The following is a 19722-nucleotide window of genomic DNA, read 5'->3' on the forward strand; positions in this document are numbered from 1 at the left end:
TTCTCAAATTTGGGCAGTTTTTAGTAATGCATTATTTAATAAGCTTATAGAGGGTGAAAACATGTGTTGAGAAAAAAAACACGAAAAACAAAAAAACACATAACTTTATTTACAATAAAACCGGAAGTTTGCCCCACTTTTGATACCATTAAGTCACTTGGGGGTATATAATTCTACCATTTTGGTTGTTGTTTTTTTTATTGACAGACAGGTGCACGCGACCGTGTCTGCCTATAGCCAATCGCGACACGCAAAGTAAAAGTAGTCCAGTAAAGTTCAGAGGGTCAATGAATAAATTAATCCAACTTTTGTGTGCAGGTCCTTATCTTTGTATGACTATGTAAGTTATTACACTCAAATTATACAAAAACTAAAGAATTAATTACTATATTACGAAATTTTCTGGCGTTTATTCTACATTGCGCGTGGTTAATCGGCGTCCTGCAATACGGTACGTATATTATGCAAATTATTCGATGACCTTTATTGTAATTCCACAGCTTTTAGCTGTAAAACGGAAGAAATAGTTTCATACACTCGCCATCTATTAAATATCTAGAATTTCTTCCACTCGTGTGAGGAATTCTTCGTCTTTAAACTTGTTGCACTGCGTTCCACTCGTGAAAAGACGGAAATTCTCACGCTCGTGTAAAAAATCCCAGTTCTTCAATTGAGACTCGTGTAAGAACCTATTAAGGTTTCATGGCGGTATTTTCGCCCTGTAATATTTCCGTTAGATTGAAGGAAGAAAACATAAAGCTTCGAAAAAATGTCACTCTACGTGAAGAATCAAAGACAGGCGGTGTGTTACTATAAGGATTGTTAGAGTTATCTTAAGAATTCATTGGTGGTTTTATTGCAAATACACCCACCTCCAGGATTCCACCCCTATGATTTAGGTTGCATATTCTTCCGATTAAGAGAGTAATATTATTTGTTGATTCTTTTATGAAATTAATATTTTGAAGTGAGAAAGCTCCCTTGGATGACATATACTGTAATGTTATATTGATAGCGACACTACCGTAAGGTATTGTTGAAGTCCGAAGTTAGGTTTTAAAGCAAGTCGCTGTTTATTAAGTTACCCAAAATGCTACAGTTGTATTTAAAGAATATTTCTAGAGAACTCCAGGTATGTTTCGACAATTATTCGCTATCTTAACTCAATTATAATAATTAATATTGTTTCTTTTTTCCAAACTGTAATAGTAATTTTTGATTCCTTCCAGTTAAAATGAGTGAGACTTTAGAACTGTGATACAGAAATTTGCATGTGCGACAGTGCAATATATGAAAATTACAGAGAAATAGTATTCATGACTTAGCAGCCTGTATATGTCTGGGTTCAGTCATACTTCTAACAAAAAAAACTGTGTCGTTGGTTACTAAACTTGTTTTCCCCGACTCAACCATTTCTGTCTTAAAAAGGAAGACATCTAGGCAACAAGTCATAATGCAAAATCAATATACCGAATAACCAATCATACCTTCTGATAAAAATTACCTTAACACTCACTTAGTCGACAAGTGAAAGGACGGTAGATCAGTGAGAAATCTAAAAACCGGGTGGGGACATTAGAATCATGCAAACAATATATGAAATATCTAAGCATTCCGTCTGACTGAAGCTGACATTTCTGCTAAAGAAAGGTGAAACGGACGGACGGACAACGAGATTAAAGAATACACGCGAACACTGGTCTCAAACAGAACCGTTAGCAATATAAAGGATGGTCGTCGTTTCGTCCGGTGCATGACGTGTGTAAACCGTTAGTCATGTCATTTGCAAACTTCTACCGCCTGTGTACGCTTTAAACGGTGCGATACTACATAGCGGTATGCAAGACAATCAAAATCAGTAAAACTGATTTTAGTGACTTGTATCAGTTATAAAATGTGATATTTTTAAGCAAGTTGATGCTGGCTGACAACTTGTTGCAAAACTGTACAACTCAAAAGGTTAAACATTAGACCGAACACACAGATCTGAACAAACAGAGAGTTAGATTGGCTATATCAAAATATGCCCGTCTAGCAAATCAACCTCCATGTGAAGCGGCATTAACATGTGTTGATATCTGTTCTACAAACTTATATACACACATACACCCCAGCCTCCATCTAACTTCTAAGTCACGAAATCTATTTTGATGGGAGGGACAGAAAAGCGTTGTCACTTATTGTGTTTGAGGGACATATCTAATCAGATTTTCTTCAAGACCTAGTTTGCACGTGTAAAGGAAAATCTGTTTATGCGAGGAACTGTGTTTGTTTGGAACAAAACCTGGTGTGCAATGATCTATGTCCACGTCAAACTACTAATATATGTCAGAACATAAACACAAACTTCAAGGAAACTGACACTCGGGCAAACAAAGATAATATAAGAGTTGTAACATTCAGCAAAGCGTTTTCATTTGGTTTCGTCTATTAAAGGTCAATCGCATTATGAAGATCTTTTCAATGCCTTACTAAATTATTAAAGCTTTTTTGCTATGAATATGGAATATTAAAATACTCTTACTCCTCTAAATCTTTGAGGGTATTCTACTTCGCCGGTAAAAAATTATATATAAGGTAATGTTGAGACTATGTCGGTAATCAAAGAAATCAATGATGTGTTTGAATAGTTTTTAGGGTAGGAAGTTATGCTTCATCTTATAAGGTTAGATACCCGAAAATAACGTCAAATCATGTATATTCAGATTCAAATTATAAATACTACAGAGTAGTACAATTTTGTGATTGATTGATTGATTGTTAGGGTTTAACGTCCGAGCAGCAATATTTCAGCTATATTCAGACGATGAACATGAAATGAAAAATGGAATGGAACACAAGGACAGTAGGGTCGACAAATTTTGATTGCCACTAGAAAAAGGAAGGGGTGGGTAAGGTCGGGCAATATAGCCTCCTGTGGCGGAGCAGTGGTTCCTACTCCTATCGAATACCACAGCAGGGTTCTTTAACGTGCGAGGAATGCGGCATCTTTCCCAACACGGTACCCCACTATGGTTTGCGTATTATAGCCGGACAACCCCAGCATGTAACATGCCAGGGGTACCCCATTCCACCACCTGGGGCACACATCCCAATTTTTCCATGCAAAAAGTAAATTGAACTTGTTGACAAATAATATCAGTTTACGACAAAATATATTTGCTGAACTAAAACATGTATGAATCACTTTATACATAGATGCATACCAATTAAGACAATGCCCAAAAATATATCTATCTTTAAAAGAGAAGGGGATAAGTAAAACAAAAAATATATAACTAATTTCAATGATTTTACGGATTGAACTTTGACCCCATTTATTTCGATTCATGACCACGATCGATGTGTACGACATCGATAAATCAATAGAAATTGAAATAAACTTTCCATCAATATAAAATTTAGCCGTATGATACTCCGGCGAAATCGATAGCCTGCTATCCTACTATTAAAATATATATGTTGAAGAAACTACCACTTTTGTACAATCGACCATTCAAGAGGCAGCTGGTATCCGTGGAATTAATCTGATGTTTCATAGCGTCTAATTTTGGAAAGTATAATTATAAAAAAATACTATGTTACTATATAATTGTAATTTGTTCATCGTAAATATATGATGTATTTAAAGGAGAAGACTTCACTAAGTTAAGAACTAATAGATCGAAAAGGGATGTACAGGAAGCGTCAGGAGAAAAACGATTTGAAACAGCTTGTCTAACGGGCAACATCAGAGATGAGATAAGGAAAACAAGACGAGCAGAAAGAAAATATAAGGAAAACTGACATAAAGGAGGCTTAGAATTTGTTTAAGATCCTTACAAATTTATGAAGTAGGTTTAAATCAGGACAACTGCATTGTACTAAACAGAAAGTATAACAACATCTTGAAGACACACATTCAGATGCAGACAGAGGTATCCCATAAGGCCCTTGTCCATGAATGGAGAAAGTTGGTCAGCGTACTATTAGTTTCAACTGTAGCGAAAAAGATCAATGATGTTGGAACTCAAACATGCACAACATCTTGGTTAACGAGGCTGAGGGTGTGTTACACCTTAGGGTTAGGTTACACTTGTGTCGGTAGACAAGTTTAGGAACAGCTATGGAGAGACAGACAATGTCACAGACGGGAGTGAGATAGTCAATAGAAAAACAAAATTTGTAGATCTAAGCAAACAAAGAGAGTTGAAATAGTAGAATCTATCAGAGAAACTTTTACTTTGAAAGAGCTATGGAGAACGAAACCAATCAGGATCTTCTTCGTGGTACAGTCAGTCTACGACAAATTTTCATCTTGCTGGTTATGGAATCACGAAGAAGATTAAATTGGACGCCAGGGACAGATGAGTCTACTGACGAACCAACTGGATGATATACGGTTGAAAGTTTGAATCACTTTATACATAGATGCATACCAATTAAGACAATGCCCAAAAATATATCTATCTTTAAAAGAGAAGGGGATAAGTAAAACAAAAAATATATAACTAATTTCAATGATTTTACGGATTGAACTTTGACCCCATTTATTTCGATTCATGACCACGATCGATGTGTACGACATCGATAAATCAATAGAAATTGAAATAAACTTTCCATCAATATAAAATTTAGCCGTATGATACTCCGGCGAAATCGATAGCCTGCTATCCTACTATTAAAATATATATGTTGAAGAAACTACTACTTTTATACAATCGACCATTCAAGAGGCAGCTGGTATCCGTGGAATTAATCTGGTGTTTCATAGCGTCTAATTTGGGAAATTATAATTATAAAAAAGTACTATGTTACTATATAATTGTAATTTGTTCATGGTATATATGATGTATTTAAAGGAGAAGACTTCACTAAGTTAAAAACTAATAGATCTAAAGGGAATGTACAGGGAGCGTCAGGAGAAAAACGATTTGAAACAGCTTGTCTAACGGGCAACATCAGAGATGAGATAAGGAAAACAAGACGAGCAGAAAGAAAATATAAGGAAAACTGACATAAAGGAGGCTTAGAATTTGTTTAAGATCCTTACAAATTTATGAAGTAGGTTTAAATCAGGACAACTGCATTGTACTAAACAGAAAGTATAACAACATCTTGAAGACACACATTCAGATGCAGACAGAGGTATCCCATAAGGCCCTTGTCCATGAATGGAGAAAGTTGGTCAGCGTACTATTAGTTTCAACTGTAGCGAAAAAGATCAATGATGTTGGAACTCAAACATGCACAACATCTTGGTTAACGAGGCTGAGGGTGTGTTACACCTTAGGGTTAGGTTACACTTGTGTCGGTAGACAAGTTTAGGAACAGCTATGGAGAGACAGACAATGTCACAGACGGGAGTGAGATAGTCAATAGAAAAACAAAATTTGTAGATCTAAGCAAACAAAGAGAGTTGAAATAGTAGAATCTATCAGAGAAACTTTTACTTTGAAAGAGCTATGGAGAACGAAACCAATCAGGATCTTCTTCGTGGTACAGTCAGTCTACGACAAATTTTCATCTTGCTGGTTATGGAATCACGAAGAAGATTAAATTGGACGCCAGGGACAGATGAGTCTACTGACGAACCAACTGGATGATATACGGTTGAAAGTTGAAACATCCAGAGAATGTTGGGAGCATCTAAAAGACATCTTGATATTGGTTGTGAGACAGATGAAATAGCAGTCAATGAGATGACAGATTAAGCAGAATGACGTCCTCTGTAAATGTCTTTAAATATGTTTAGGTTAAGTAGACTAAGTAATTATGTAAACCAATTGAATTTATAATACAGCTCTTGTATGATATGAACTTCCCAATAATACTATATACCACCACTCCATTCCCCAAAGTCCCCACCCCCATTCCCAATTGATAATTCCTTATTTCCCATAGAAAAATCCCCACTCCCCCATACAATCCCCATTGCATATTTTTTATCAGATATCTAAAATATCAAATGGAATTCTATATTTTTAAATTCTTCAACTTTTTGTCTGTTATTAATATTTTTACACATTTTTTTCATGTCAATAAATATTTGAAGACTAATTTCCCCATCCTCAACATTCAAAATCCATAATAACATACACCATCCCTAATCCCCATTCCAATTATAAGAACTATAATTAAAGCAGTCAAATGCATTTTAACGATGTTTTTGTTGCCTTTTATGAGTTTTTAATTTATCAATGCAAAAAGCGGAAAATAATAATAAAAAAATCAAATTTTTAAATTGAACTAACAAAAGCAGAGGACCTAGATTTAAGATTATTTTAAATATCTTGAGATTGTTTAGTTTTGTTTTGTTTTGTTTTGTTTTGAGAATTTACATGTGAATAATACGTAATAAAACGGATTTACCACCTTTTGAATTACCCCAACAGATCTAGAAAACTTATCGTTGAACAAGTACATGTAAATGATCCTGCCATGTAATTTTGTTTGTGTAGATTTTAATATCATTTGGAAACCTAATACAAAGTGGTCCTTAGACTTGAGACAGGCTATTCAACAAGACCATTCAAGACTTGCTGTTAGCTAATTTGATGATGTAATTATTGTTGGATTTGATTGGTGTGAATGTATGATTACCCGAATTTTTTTTCCTTTTTTTTAATATTCGTCGTAAGGCGCTTTTCATACAAACAACAATGTCTTTGTCAGCAGAGGGCAGCAACTTAATTCTTATGAGAGAGGTGAGATATTTTTGCCTCTTTGCACCAAGACCAAGTTGTTCTGGTTCTTGCACCTTTTCTTTCTTCCCATGCTTCATAATCTTCACCCGCGTCCATTGTTATTTTAAAACTATGGTTCACTATTTACTAGCTTACTTATTGGGGATTTGCAAACATAAGAATGCAGATATATTGGTACGAAATTTTATGTAATCCAAGTGATCATCAAAATTGTCTTACAATGATCATTGCGTCGTTGATGTCGTGTTTGGCAAAGACGATGCTTAATCCTGAGATGGGAGTTAAGAAGACCCATACCATTAAATTAATTGTATTTGACATTTGCGAAATTGCATGAACTTTGATATCATTGTGCGAATAAATATGATGGATGATGGATGTTGGAGGCCAAACAGCCTTCTATTTAACCCATTAGTCTTTTCTGACAGGACAATCTACATTTTACAAATGGCAACAATGACTTCGATGACAATAAAGAAACCGAAATCTTTATCTGAGGAAAGTATGGTTGCAAACCGTCAAGGGGTAAATATATAATTATTTCTTATGCATGAGTTGTAATTGTAATGGTCCAAATGACTCATTTATTGTTTCAGAAGTATTTAATTTACTAGTTTATAAGAAGTTCAATCGTTTTCTGTTTACACAGAGAATCAATTTGCTTATCACAAATTTCAATTTTCAAACACTAGTACTGTTTTCAGGACTCCTTTTGTACTCAGAAATCCTGCTTACTGTAAAACCTTTTTCTGTCGTATTTTTTTTTCAAATAAATGATGAATGTCACAACGAATCAACATGCATCATTAATTTGATCCTCTATCCTACATGATAACATCTAAATGAACTGTCCCATACTACCATACAACGTGTACTAAGTTACAGCCCTAGATTAATCCTACGAGGAGGAATGACCCGTCCAGCGAAAGCTATATTTATATTTAGCCTATCTGGCCGAGTGGTCTAGGGCGCTGGACTTTATGCAGGCGGTGTTGCCATAGATATCACAGCGGTACGAGTTCGGGTCCCGCAGAGGGAACGACCGAAAAGGGTTATAGAATGGCTATTTTAGTATTAGCCTTTATTATGGGTTTCAACTTGTCCAAGCCATTTCACCTACATTGCCATTGCTTAGAGTGGTGTTGCCTTAATATATATATATTGATTAAACAAGTTTGGAATGAGACTTGAAATTGAAGTAAGCCACCTGTTTTGGGTACTATCCTTCATATGGTTGTTTATTTCACCCATTATAATTTTATAAAGTTTTGAAAATGTCATACATGTCATATTTTATTAAGGAATATTTAATTGTTGTCTTTGAAGTATAGATCTTCTTAAGATACTTCACTTTTAAATTTATTATTGATTAAATATCCAAAACGTCACCGACCTTGAAATGTTGTATTTTACTTGTGTCTATGTCTTTAAAATAGCACAAACTATACTTCTTTTGCAAAAACATAATTGTTACAAATTAAAAAATAAGATTTATGGCAATTAAGGAGATTTGGTAGGCAAACAGCAGCAGCCAGCCAACTTGTTTTGAGAAGACAATCCAGATTCTATATTATGTTCGCAAACAGTTTATTGGGTTAGGGTCTTTGGGATGTTTAACTTAGGCTCTCAGTAATATTTTTATGATTCATTTCAGAAAGTAATTCTGCTAATGGACAAGGGAAAGGCAGAAAACGTTTAGATATTAACATACCAGAGGTTGACAGACTTCAGAAGTTAGAATTTCCGGTCAAGAACAATGCTAAAGATTGTCTTCTTGGAAGCGTTGCTCACCTAACACAATATACCTGAGACTGAAAGATAATGGCCTTCCTGCTTCTGCAATAACTGATGAAGAACTGACTACCATTATTAGAAATAACAATATTTATCACCCCAATCATGTATGTGTTTCATTTTATTACCACCCCTATTCAATCCCAAACAGTTAGACCAATAATAACCTTTTCACAGGTTCTCAATTGTGAGGAAAAATTGTAGAAGTTAAACATCATACATGTATGTAAGAGGCACTTACATTATGAGAAAGATTTCACTCACCAGAATAAAAAAAAAAGAAAGCTTTCATAGTACTGCGAACAAATTACATGCCTAAGTAAAAAAGGAATATTATCAAGTACACGTACAATGTAGATACCCAACACATACATGTACATGTTACTAGTATTAAACACAGATTATTCAAAAACTTCAAGCTGTTTGAAGTCAGATAAGATTTTTGAAAGCTATTTACAGTGACGTATTCTCCTTAAGATTTACAGATAGCATCCTTATGACCCCCGTATTTCAATATACATGTAGCATCTAGCATCTAAAGATTATATTAATTTCTTTTGGATCAGATCAGCTGTAAAATCAGACTCATAAAAATGCTTGAAGAACAAAAAATGCCTTATTTCCATTGGAAATATTTGTGACCCCAGGAACATGAAAGAAATGATTTATTTTCAAATTGTTTTTTATTTTGCAATGAAACGGTTTAGTTTCTTTGTTTTGCCGCCAAAAGTGAACATTTTGTATAACAACGATCATAAAATACAAAATGAACTACAACCATGTATGATATCACATTGTATATTCTATTAGTCATTTGTTTAATGAATAAATTATGTCTTTGACAAAACACGATTGATTATAACAAATTTAAACGTAGAAGTAATCAAACTCCTTTATTATTGTTTTTGCATATTTTAAAAATCAGTTAATTTATATTTACCAAAAAATCCTCAAACTAGAATTTCTTCGTTGGTTAACATACTTTAAAGCAAAACTTGAGCAAGCATACTTCACAATCAAAAGGTTCCAATCAAAGGGAACTGCAATAGATACTGAATATCTGTGAAAGTGTTAATCCAAACGACGCATATGAGAATGGGGAACTTATGACAAACACACTTAATTAGTGAAAATGTTGTTTTGTATCCAACTGTTAAAACTATATGAAGTATGTTAATCTTTAAAAAAAAATACCACATACCACTCAAACCTTTTTCTTTGGACACGAGTATTTCCTTTTATTCCTAATTTATTTTTCATGTGACATATCTAAAAGGTATCCAAGAAATGAATATTTTTTTCTTACTGAAACTCTTTGAATTACTGTTTAAATGTTCAAAACAAAACGAGAAGTACACAACTTTAGTTTTAATTTAGCTACACTGAGAAATGATTCATGAATCATTAGTGGCCAATCCGTGTGCATGAAACTCATCGTGGCTTTTTTTCCACGATGCCAATTTTTTATGATTATATAATCCTCTAACAGTAAGATATTCGAAAAACTACCATAAAACAGATTAAGATATTAGTTATTAAGCAAACAAAGTTCATGTTTTTGGGCCTCAGGAAAGATAACTGTATTTACTAACTGTGTTACCCTTTTGAAATTTATTATTATTATTACTATTTTTATTATTATAATAATCCGTTTTAGAAACAAAGCTTTGTAGCGGGTTTGTGTAGGGTTCTATATGTATCAAATGATCAAATAAAGCTCAGCTAATTGAAAATTTTAATTATGACCCAAGACTAGCAGACAACAAGGTTGAGCAATACTTATTAATGGAATATCTTGATCTGGCAGTTTATCGGGGCATCATTCAGTACAAACTAAAAATTGTGTAGGCATTGAATTGCATTTAACAATAACACAATGAAAACCAATAGATCAATTATATGTATTGAACTGAAAAATGTCAAAGAAATATTTCTTTGAACATACATGTGACATTTTATTTTAGTTGCTTAGTTTCAAATGATTAAGATAAAGTTACATCAAAGTGGATCTTTCTTCAAGTAAGGTCTAAAGTGTTAAAAAAAATACATTCACTTGTCTCGTTTTTACGATCAGAAATCGATTTGAAATGTCTCATTACAACCAAAACTTAGTATATTTTTGGAGATGAATGTCATAACTGCTTCACTTTTGTGCTGACAGAACTTGACTAAACTTAATAATGTTTAAAAGTACGAATCTGAAATGTCCCTTCAAATGAAATTTTATATTTCATTAACTTTACAATTGTAATTTCATAACAAGTATATCCTTTTTATTGTTGTTTCTTGGGAAATGCTATTACGTGAAAAATGGAAGGGGTCATGTCCGTATACATTTCTAGCATTACAGTCTTATCATGATATACATAGCAAATATTGTCAATTACTTTCATATATGCGGCCTGAATAAGCAGTGTCATCCATACAACCCTTTATTTAGGTATATTTTAATAAACACGTAGGATTTTGTAACATTAAAACCGGGCTTTAAAAATGAATATTTGCATAAAGTATTTTAATGGATTGCCAGTCTTTACTGTCGCGTGCTGATATCCAAAGTCGAGGATTTTTTTTAATGAAACATGTTTGTGGAAGAGGCGTAATTTATACTTTTTGGCTAAAACTGTATGATTAAATAAAATATGAACCATAAACTCACTCAAAAGTTTTAAAACTGAACTTTAAATGGTAATAACTATCTTTTTTAACATCAGATCTTTATTGGAATATTAAATTTTATCCAATTTCGTTATGTTCACGTCACGGCGTTTCCATGTTCCTTTATTCTCAACTAGAGCTTACTTATTTCTTTACAAACGGTTCAGAAATTTGTTTCAAATACATCAATAATGAATGCTGTATAGGTATATTTTGGGGAAAGCAGGGTTAAAAGAGACATGACACAAAAAATTATTTTTTCAAGTTTTGGTTTATTTGATTTATTTATCATAAAAACACCCCCTGTAGTCACTTAGTTTCGTTTAATTGAAAATAAATTGATTCAAAATCGACGATGACCCTAGCCGTACGAATTTTAATAAACCATGTGGTCACATGACCGTGCTACGTCATTGGTTCCAAATCCATAGATCGAGTGGTTGATATGCGTGGGGCTTCTGCACGTTTTACATGATTTCTACAAATGAGAGTGAAAATATTGAAAGTTTTGGTTTACCAGTGAATATGTATGTACAGTTGTATCGATTTAAACAACTTCAAGAAGATAATGATGAACAATGACGGAAATATTGAACTTTGACATGTGTGAAGACTAGATTCCACAGAGGGACGACACCACTTCTCTTCGAAGATTACATAGAAATATTTCATTATTTTTCTGTCAAGTTCGATTGAACTTTTTACATAACGTAAATTAAATTCACATTCTAAGATTTAAACTGTTCCGATCTCGATCTTAAATGGAATATTGATTTCAGCCCTTTTTACGGAACGTTACTCCTGACAAGTGTACATCAGTACCCCGCAAGTACAGCTATATGATAATACGAACATGTTTATTTTTTATTGGTTTTTGATAATTTTATTTTAGAACCCTGAAAAGGTTATGTGCTGAAGCTTCCTCCTGTTGAAAATCCTTTTTTCTAAAATGAAATATTTTAACTGACCTATAAATATAGTATTCGTACTAGAAAAGCTCCCTTAAACTCATCTAGGGTCGACTAATATAAATTGTGTATTGTATCAATTTCTACATAAATTGTTTTATTTCAAATTCGTAAGACAAAAGATTTGCAATTATATTTCAATTATCGAAATCATACACCTGCGTCGCCGGATCCAATACATTACAATTTCTTCACAATAACTTGTAGGTTTTATCTCGTCATGCAACCATTGAATTTCTGTGCTAACATCTGGTGGCTCTTCGACCTCTGCAGCTGATTAAATTCAAAAGAAAGACATAAAAACTATATACAATAGTAATTGGTACATATTAACACAGTTAGTAACAGTAGCATAAATTTATTTTTGACATATAAGAAAATAGACCTTAGTGTATATGTTGTGTAACTGGAGAGTATGATTTGACTCACAAAATTATACTCCGCCACCGAGCATCGAACCCTAGACCGCGCGGTGACAAGCCAGCAACAAACCGATTCGGCTAAAGAATTAATATTTTAGCTAAGTCAATTAACTGGCTATTTAAATCTCACTACTTACTACAACGCAGGTAGGCCGTCCTGCCACAGTTAGTTTTCTGTATTTAATCGTCTTTGTGGCATGACGGCTTACCTACGTTCGAATTTAGTAGATTTAAATGCCAGTCAATTCTTTAGCCGTATCGGCTTGCTTTTGGCTTGTCATCGAGTGGTCTAGGAGTCAATATTTGGTGGCGACGATGTAATTGTACAATTCAAAATCATGTTTTCCCGTTACATCTGTACGAGTTCAGTGTAAAGACCGCTCAAACATTCGTTTTGAAAATAAGTTGCTAATCAGATATAACAAAGTTTGGATGTATTAGTTGCAGGTATGTAAAGGCATATAATTACTCTTGCATCTTCAGCTTTTTGTGCATTTTTTGTCAGAATAAAGACAAATTATTCTAACAGTAGATTTATATTTATACCTAAAGTCAAGGATATTTCACTCGTGACTCTTGTTGATATATAATCTATTTTTAGTTCTGCATGAGACACACACATTTAATTAAGGATAACATCAATCGAACATTGACTCATTTTTTTCAAAATTTGACCGTGTGTTTGTGTTATATATGTATTTTTTTTTCAGATAATTTTTTTTTTTATTATTTAATATAATTTATACTTGTAATAAATCAACCTGGTTTCAAATAAAATTTCTATGATATAAAGAAAACTAAAAATTACTGTTAAGGACGACTGTTTTGCAAATGTAGATGATTTATGAGAGGTTGACGATATATTATGATATGATATAAGTATGATATCGTTCTGGTGTTTTTTTGTTTTTGTTTTGTTTTGTTTTGTTTTTTGATAGTTGTCCTTTATTACTGTGATGTAGCAAACATTAAATTGTATTTCAATAAACCAGTCGTTGCGTGTAGAAATTTTTATTGGCAACCATAAAAGTATACGTCACAATTTCTCACCGCTTTTACATCATTCAAGTTCAGAATAAGATCATGTACATTAAATTATTGTCAAGTATGCAAAGTGTTACTGGCATTTACATATATTATGCACACATGGTTCAGATTTTCAATTTTAGTTCAGTGCTAAGCTATTTCTTTATTTGAAATTAGGTTGATTCCATAAAGGAAGTACAGTGCAGTAACTAGTAGCTTTTATTATTAAATTTCCTTTACAAAGTAATTCTGTAACGTGATGGTTTTAAACAACAAAATACCGAATGCTATATAAGCCAAATTGTAAAATAGTGATGATGAATATTGAAACTACCTTTCTTTGATTTATTCTGTCTTTCTGCAACTCCTGAATCCCCAATTTTTCCATGTCGGCATTTCCAAACCCCAGCTATGTACTCTGGATTTATGCTAGACAACTGATAAATAAAATGAAGGGTGTCATCACTGCGGTGTATAATTCCATTGTCTATATGAGAGCTACATCTTGCTGGGTTGGAAGGAATACAGTCACCTAATGGCCGCCCTGTTGGATCACCGAAGAATACCCAATCATAAACGTTATTTATCTTGCAGGTAAGAGTTAATGTATTTCCGTAGAGGTTCAAAGTAAGACAAACTTTAGTGTTGCAGACTGCTGCAAAATACCCGTAAACATATTTTGTGAGGTACACGTTTTGATTGATATCAAAAAATGACACTGCCGAGCCAATTAACAAAGAATTGGTAATAAACTAATCACTCGGGGTCTCTAACAAATTTTGACAGCACTAGTACATGCTAATTTTGATATTAGACCATTATTTATGAATATTATTATATATAGATATTCACACATCTGGAGACTCCAGTGATTTTAAAGGAAGACTAATGGGCAACCATGGAAAGAATGATGACAACAACAAAAAAAAAGACCGTTACAAAGGCATACAATTTTTTTGCAGGCCTAAGTATAACTCCAGCAATGGAGAATCCATGACATTCCTGTGTACTGATCATATATGTGATGAGATACCCCCATGGTCGTGTGAGAGCGGGCCTGGAGGAGGATGAGTGACCATTATGTGGATCAATGGAATCAACATTGACCGAAAAACGGACTACGAGACAAAACTAAACACATCTATGGACTCAACATTCCCAAGAGTTAAAGACCATCAGCAGCGGGTAAGAAAGATTTAGCACAGTTTGATAAAGACGCGCCATAAGTGTTTCTTCCAAAAGTAGCAGGAGACATAGATACAACGATGAACGCAATAAGTACGATCATTTATGGAATAAGGAAGACAGGTTTGGAATAGAAGAAAACGTAACAGGTAAATCAAACAACAAAAGAGAACAGAATAATGACAGAAAAAATCCAATTAAGGAAAGAACAATACAAATTACCTAAGTGCTACAAGAAGGCAGAGGTGCAAGAACAGGAGGCATTAAAGAACTTTAAGATGTCTTCAGGGAAAGGATAAGAACACTGAGAAAAGCAGAAAATTTCAGAAAGAGTGTAGAAAGGGCGAGAAAAATATCTCAATTCACACTTAACTCATTCAACATTGTTAGAAAAAAATGCTTAAATGCTCAGGTCGCTTAGATTGCCCATAACCAGAAGTCGAGCAGAATTTGATGGAAATTAATATTGACCGCAAAAGAGATACGGATCACAGAATAATAAGCCCAGAAGAGCCAACAACAGTATTTCATATATCAGAATCAAAGCAGCTGCATGGAGTAATATCAACTTTAAAGAAAATGAGACCAGCTTCAGCCCCAGGCCCAAATAGCATTACACATAGAATACATAGGAACTGTTAAACCTTGAAAAACGTCTATGGAGACTCATTACAGTGGTTTGGAGTAGAACGCGGTTACCAGTAGACTGGCTAAAATCTGAAGGATGGAGATTCTAAAGAGCTGAATCAGTTCAGAACTTTTTAATTGCTAAATTTTTATGGACAGTTTTGTCAAGCAACCTTGTCAAAATATGTCATATCAAATTTACTCAAGAAAAAATATATTGACATCTAAGATCAAAAAAGAGTACCAGGAGCACCAGAACACCTAGAACACATAGGTGCTTTTACAAAGATCATTCAAGGAGAACAAAGGCGGTCTGGCTGTGATATGGCTATCTGGCCAAAGCTTGTGGAAGTATACAACACTAACTAGTAGACCTGACCTGAGACAAATATCATGTACATGTACCAGCAGAAAGAGTCAACGAAATGATGCAACACTATTTTAGAAACTTTGTAGTGTGGTTCACTGTTGCAGACTATAATCAACATGGCAAAGGCTAGAAGTAGACATTTTTATAGGATCCACTTTATCATTAGTAATTTTCTCAAAAGCAATGAACTTACTTGTAAAATAAACAGGGAATGTTAATAGAGGACCTGTACTGTCATCGGGGATCATTTAACCACCAACAAGAGCATTCATGGATATCATGACGATAAAAGTCGTCAGTTCTTGAAGGCAAGTGGGTGTTACAAGACATGGGGGAGTTTATAGACTGAGCCAGCATGATGTTCAAGCCGGCAAGTAAATGAGTCTGATATTGAAGAAAGGGATTGTGCAGGGCAGAACGTTCACAATCGGAGGCGAGACAATTCCAACAATCATGGAAAAAGCCGTTTAAAGCTTGAGTAAGTAGTTTAAAGATCTTTTGAACAACATAAAAAGTGTGAAAGAAATTTTATCATATGCTGGCAAGTGGTTTGTGATCATTTACAAGTCTGGCTTACCGGGAAAGTACAAGGCATGGTGCTATCATCATAGTATATAACGAAGAATTGTATGGGCACTATTGATGTGTTAAGTACCTTTGACCAGAGTTGAAAGTCTAGAAATGATGTTCAACAGATACTTACGCATGTGAGTTTTGCTCCAAAGTGTTTTAGCAGCGTTGGAGTGTGCATCACCAGTTCAAAACTACCTCTATCTTTTATTACAGAGGGAGTTAAAGTTACCCGAACCAAAAGTAATGATGTTAAGGGAGAGTAAAGATAACAAAATGAAAAAATGTCGAAGTTAGGACAGGACGAGAATGGGTAGCCAAGAATGCAGTAGATATGCATAGAGCCTATTTAGACATAGACATAGTTGGTTTTAGAAACATCTAGCAACCGTAATGGCAGTCAGTCAGAAGTTTGATTGGAAGAGTGAAGAAGCAAGCAGAAGAAGCTTCTGGTTAGATGATATGAAGGGAGAGAGAGGAACAATGCTAGAGGTAGCTGATTCCCAGCTGAGCCTGATCAACTCAGTCGGCGCACCCCCCCCCCCCCAGATTGTCGTGGACAACGCGAAAACTGTCGAGGAGGGGTTTGTCCACCTGATGATGGACCTATTTGAACACAAGAAGCACTGTTTTATGATATTTGTCTCACTATTTTCATTTGATAACATGCAAGCAATAGCACTACTGATGTGTCACTTATATATCTATTCTTTTCCTATTACACATTACAGAATCAAAGCACGTACATAATGGGCCTGTAAACAAATGATTTTCATTATCATATCCCTTATAAAAAAACTTAGTTCGTGGTACTATAACTGTGCTGTTTATGGGAAAACAGATGCCGGCAAGAGGATGAAATTTGACATTTTTGATGATATAGACAAGAGATTAGCAAACTCTTCATGAGCTTATCCAAACAGCCATCAGTTATTGCCACGATAAGTTTTTTTTTTGGTTTTTTTTGTAATATATGTTATTGATAAATTGTATGAAACATAATTATCAGTTAGTATATTTTTGAATTACCTCCCCTTAAATAGTATACAAGTTTTGAATCATTATTTTTAATCTTACCTAGCTTTTTAAAAAAAAATTATCCAGTACAAATGAATATATCTTCTCTATTTTTGTGGAATGTTATAAGCACGTATTCATTAACATGGACAAAAATTAAATTTTGTTTCATTTCATATGTTAAGTTCTATTGCAATCAAATGGTATTCAGCAATATATTGCATAAAGAGATACTGTTAGTTCATTTATGAAGTAACCTCTCTTTAAAAAAAATAGAAATCTATTGATTAATGGATTAATCAAATATGTGAATACTTTATCAAGCACTTCAATGTTCTTTGAAGTTCCCCTCCAAACTTTATTTGAATTAGTTTGAATTACCTCCCTTTACCCCAGAAATGCCCTCCCTAAAAGAAAATATTCAACCTAAAATAAGTTAATAAATTTCGGTGTCAAAACCTTAATTTCAATTTATATGATTGTGTCCTATCTTGAGAAGTGTGTGTGTAAATTTTGTATGTGTGTTACTTTAATTTTTTATGTACTGTACTTTTACTTAATCTTATTTTATTTAGACTTGTTCAGTATATATGAGTTTACAAATCATATAACATGATGGATAATGATGTATGTATTTTATCTTTAAATGTTAGGGGTCTTGCATCAAGCAATAAAAAACGATTAGATGTGTTTAATTGGGCTAGAACTAAAAAAACCATCCATTGTCTATATTCAAGAAACCCACGGTACCCCACAAGTAAAAAAAAGATGGCAAGATGACTAGGGTCATCAATGTTTCTTTAGTCATGGTGATAGTAGAAGTGCTGGAGTATGTGTCATGATTTCACCAAAATTACAACGTACTATTCATGATTCTATTTTCGACCCTAATGGGAGATATGTTATATTAGATATTACTCTATATGACCAGCGTGTAACATTTGTTTGTGTATATGGTCATAATTCTGATGAGCCACGCTTTGTTATAAGATTTTGCAGATTGTATGCAGGTTGAAAAGTTCAAGTTATGTGTTTTGTGGTGCAAGAAGGGTATCAAGATACCTGTAATGTGCTGCATGACAGGAACCCTAAAGCTCACGAGAAAATTGAGGACATAAAAAAATTATTTGCATTGTTGGACCCATGGCGAATATGTTATCCTGACGAGAAAAAAATTACATGGCGTCAGCCAATTCCTCTTAAACATGGCAGAATTGATTATTACCTTGTATCTGAGGATATTTTTTCATTGATGAAATCAGTAAAAATTCTCCCTGGATATAGATCTGATCATTCAGCAATTACATTTAAATTTACAGCATCTCTATCCAAACGTGGTAGGGGATACTGGAAGTTTAATGCTTTACTACTGAAAGATATCGAATATATTGAGATGTTGAAAACCATAATAAAAAACACTATATCTGAATATTGTGGTGATGGGGACATGAATGATTACTTCATGTTGAATTCTCTATTAATGATCAACTATTTTTTTTAATTACTCAAGATAAGAATCAGGAGTGAAACCACTAACTATGGTATTCAGAAGTCTAAACAAGACAAAGAAACTTTCAGTAAGTTAGAGGATGACATACAGTCATTAGAAAATATCATTTGTCATAGTCCGAATGACGATCTGATAATGTCCTTAAATGAAAAGAAGTCTGAGCTAGAAAACAAAAGATTGATGGCCTTATTTTCGGCTCTCGAGCCAACTGGCACGAGAATGAACAGAAGTGTAGTGAATATTTCTGTAAGTTAGAAAAGAAATCATACATTCATAAAACCATGGCTGAGGTAATTGATGACAATGGCAATCATACATCAGACCAATCCAGCATATTATTTCAACAATAGAGGTTCTTAGAAAGTCTGTATTCATCAAAAGGTGACAGTGGTCAAATGTTAACAGTTTTTTTTTAACATGATAGCAAGTTAAATGATGGAGAAAAATCTTCATGTGAAGGGGAACTTACTTTCAAAGAATGCGCTGAAGCTTTGAAACAGATGCAAAATGGAAAGAGCCCAGGCTCTGATGGTTTTACTGTTGATTTTTTTAAATTGTTTTGGAAAGATATAGGACCCTTCTTATTTAGATCTTTATCTTATAGGTACCCTTCTGGACGTTTTTCTGATTTTTCAATGCCAAAGCATTATCACCTATATAAGACAGGCGGTACATTAAAAACTGGAGGCCAATAAGTTTAATTCTATCTGCTATTGCATTTAGGCTCAAAAGGGTTCTTTCTTCTATTATTAGTGACTCTCAGAAAGGTTTTATGCCTAATCGTTTTATTGGTGAAAATACTCGCCTTCTCTATGACTTGATGCATTATCTGGAGGAAAATAATGAGGAGGGTTTATTATAACTTATTGATTTTGAGAAGGTTTTTGAT

The 19722-nt window shown here is 33.8% G+C and overlaps 1 protein-coding gene across 1 annotated transcript; it reads right to left on the bottom strand.

The window, feature by feature from the left end:
• Nucleotides 1–11443: 11443 nt before the first annotated feature.
• LOC148610006 (uncharacterized) lies at nucleotides 11444–14633 on the bottom strand. The gene is made up of 4 exons (XM_088543168.1): nucleotides 14588–14633; nucleotides 13889–14209; nucleotides 12263–12379; nucleotides 11444–11616 (listed from the first exon to the last, which is right to left on the bottom strand). Coding segments are annotated over exons 1-4 (486 nt in total). The 3' UTR covers nucleotides 11444–11614.
• Nucleotides 14634–19722: the final 5089 nt, after the last annotated feature.

Source organism: Perna viridis, chromosome 8 (genome assembly GCF_037379345.1).
Source record: "Perna viridis isolate PV_CMFRI_1.1 ecotype Kerala chromosome 8, ASM3737934v1, whole genome shotgun sequence".
NCBI lineage: Eukaryota > Metazoa > Mollusca > Bivalvia > Mytilida > Mytilidae > Perna > Perna viridis.

Bases quoted from the DNA above. Each gene is read 5' to 3' on its own strand.
- LOC148610006 (XM_088543168.1), bottom strand. From the start codon at position 14,633: ATGGTCACTCATCCTCCTCCAGGCCCGCTCTCACACGACCATGGGG. The intron at 14,210-14,587 runs GTATCTCATCAC...GGTATTTTGCAG, and splicing joins GCTCTCACACGACCATGGGG to CAGTCTGCAACACTAAAGTT. The intron at 12,380-13,888 runs GTAGTTTCAATA...GAATTTAATCAG, and splicing joins ACAGAATAAATCAAAGAAAG to CTGCAGAGGTCGAAGAGCCA.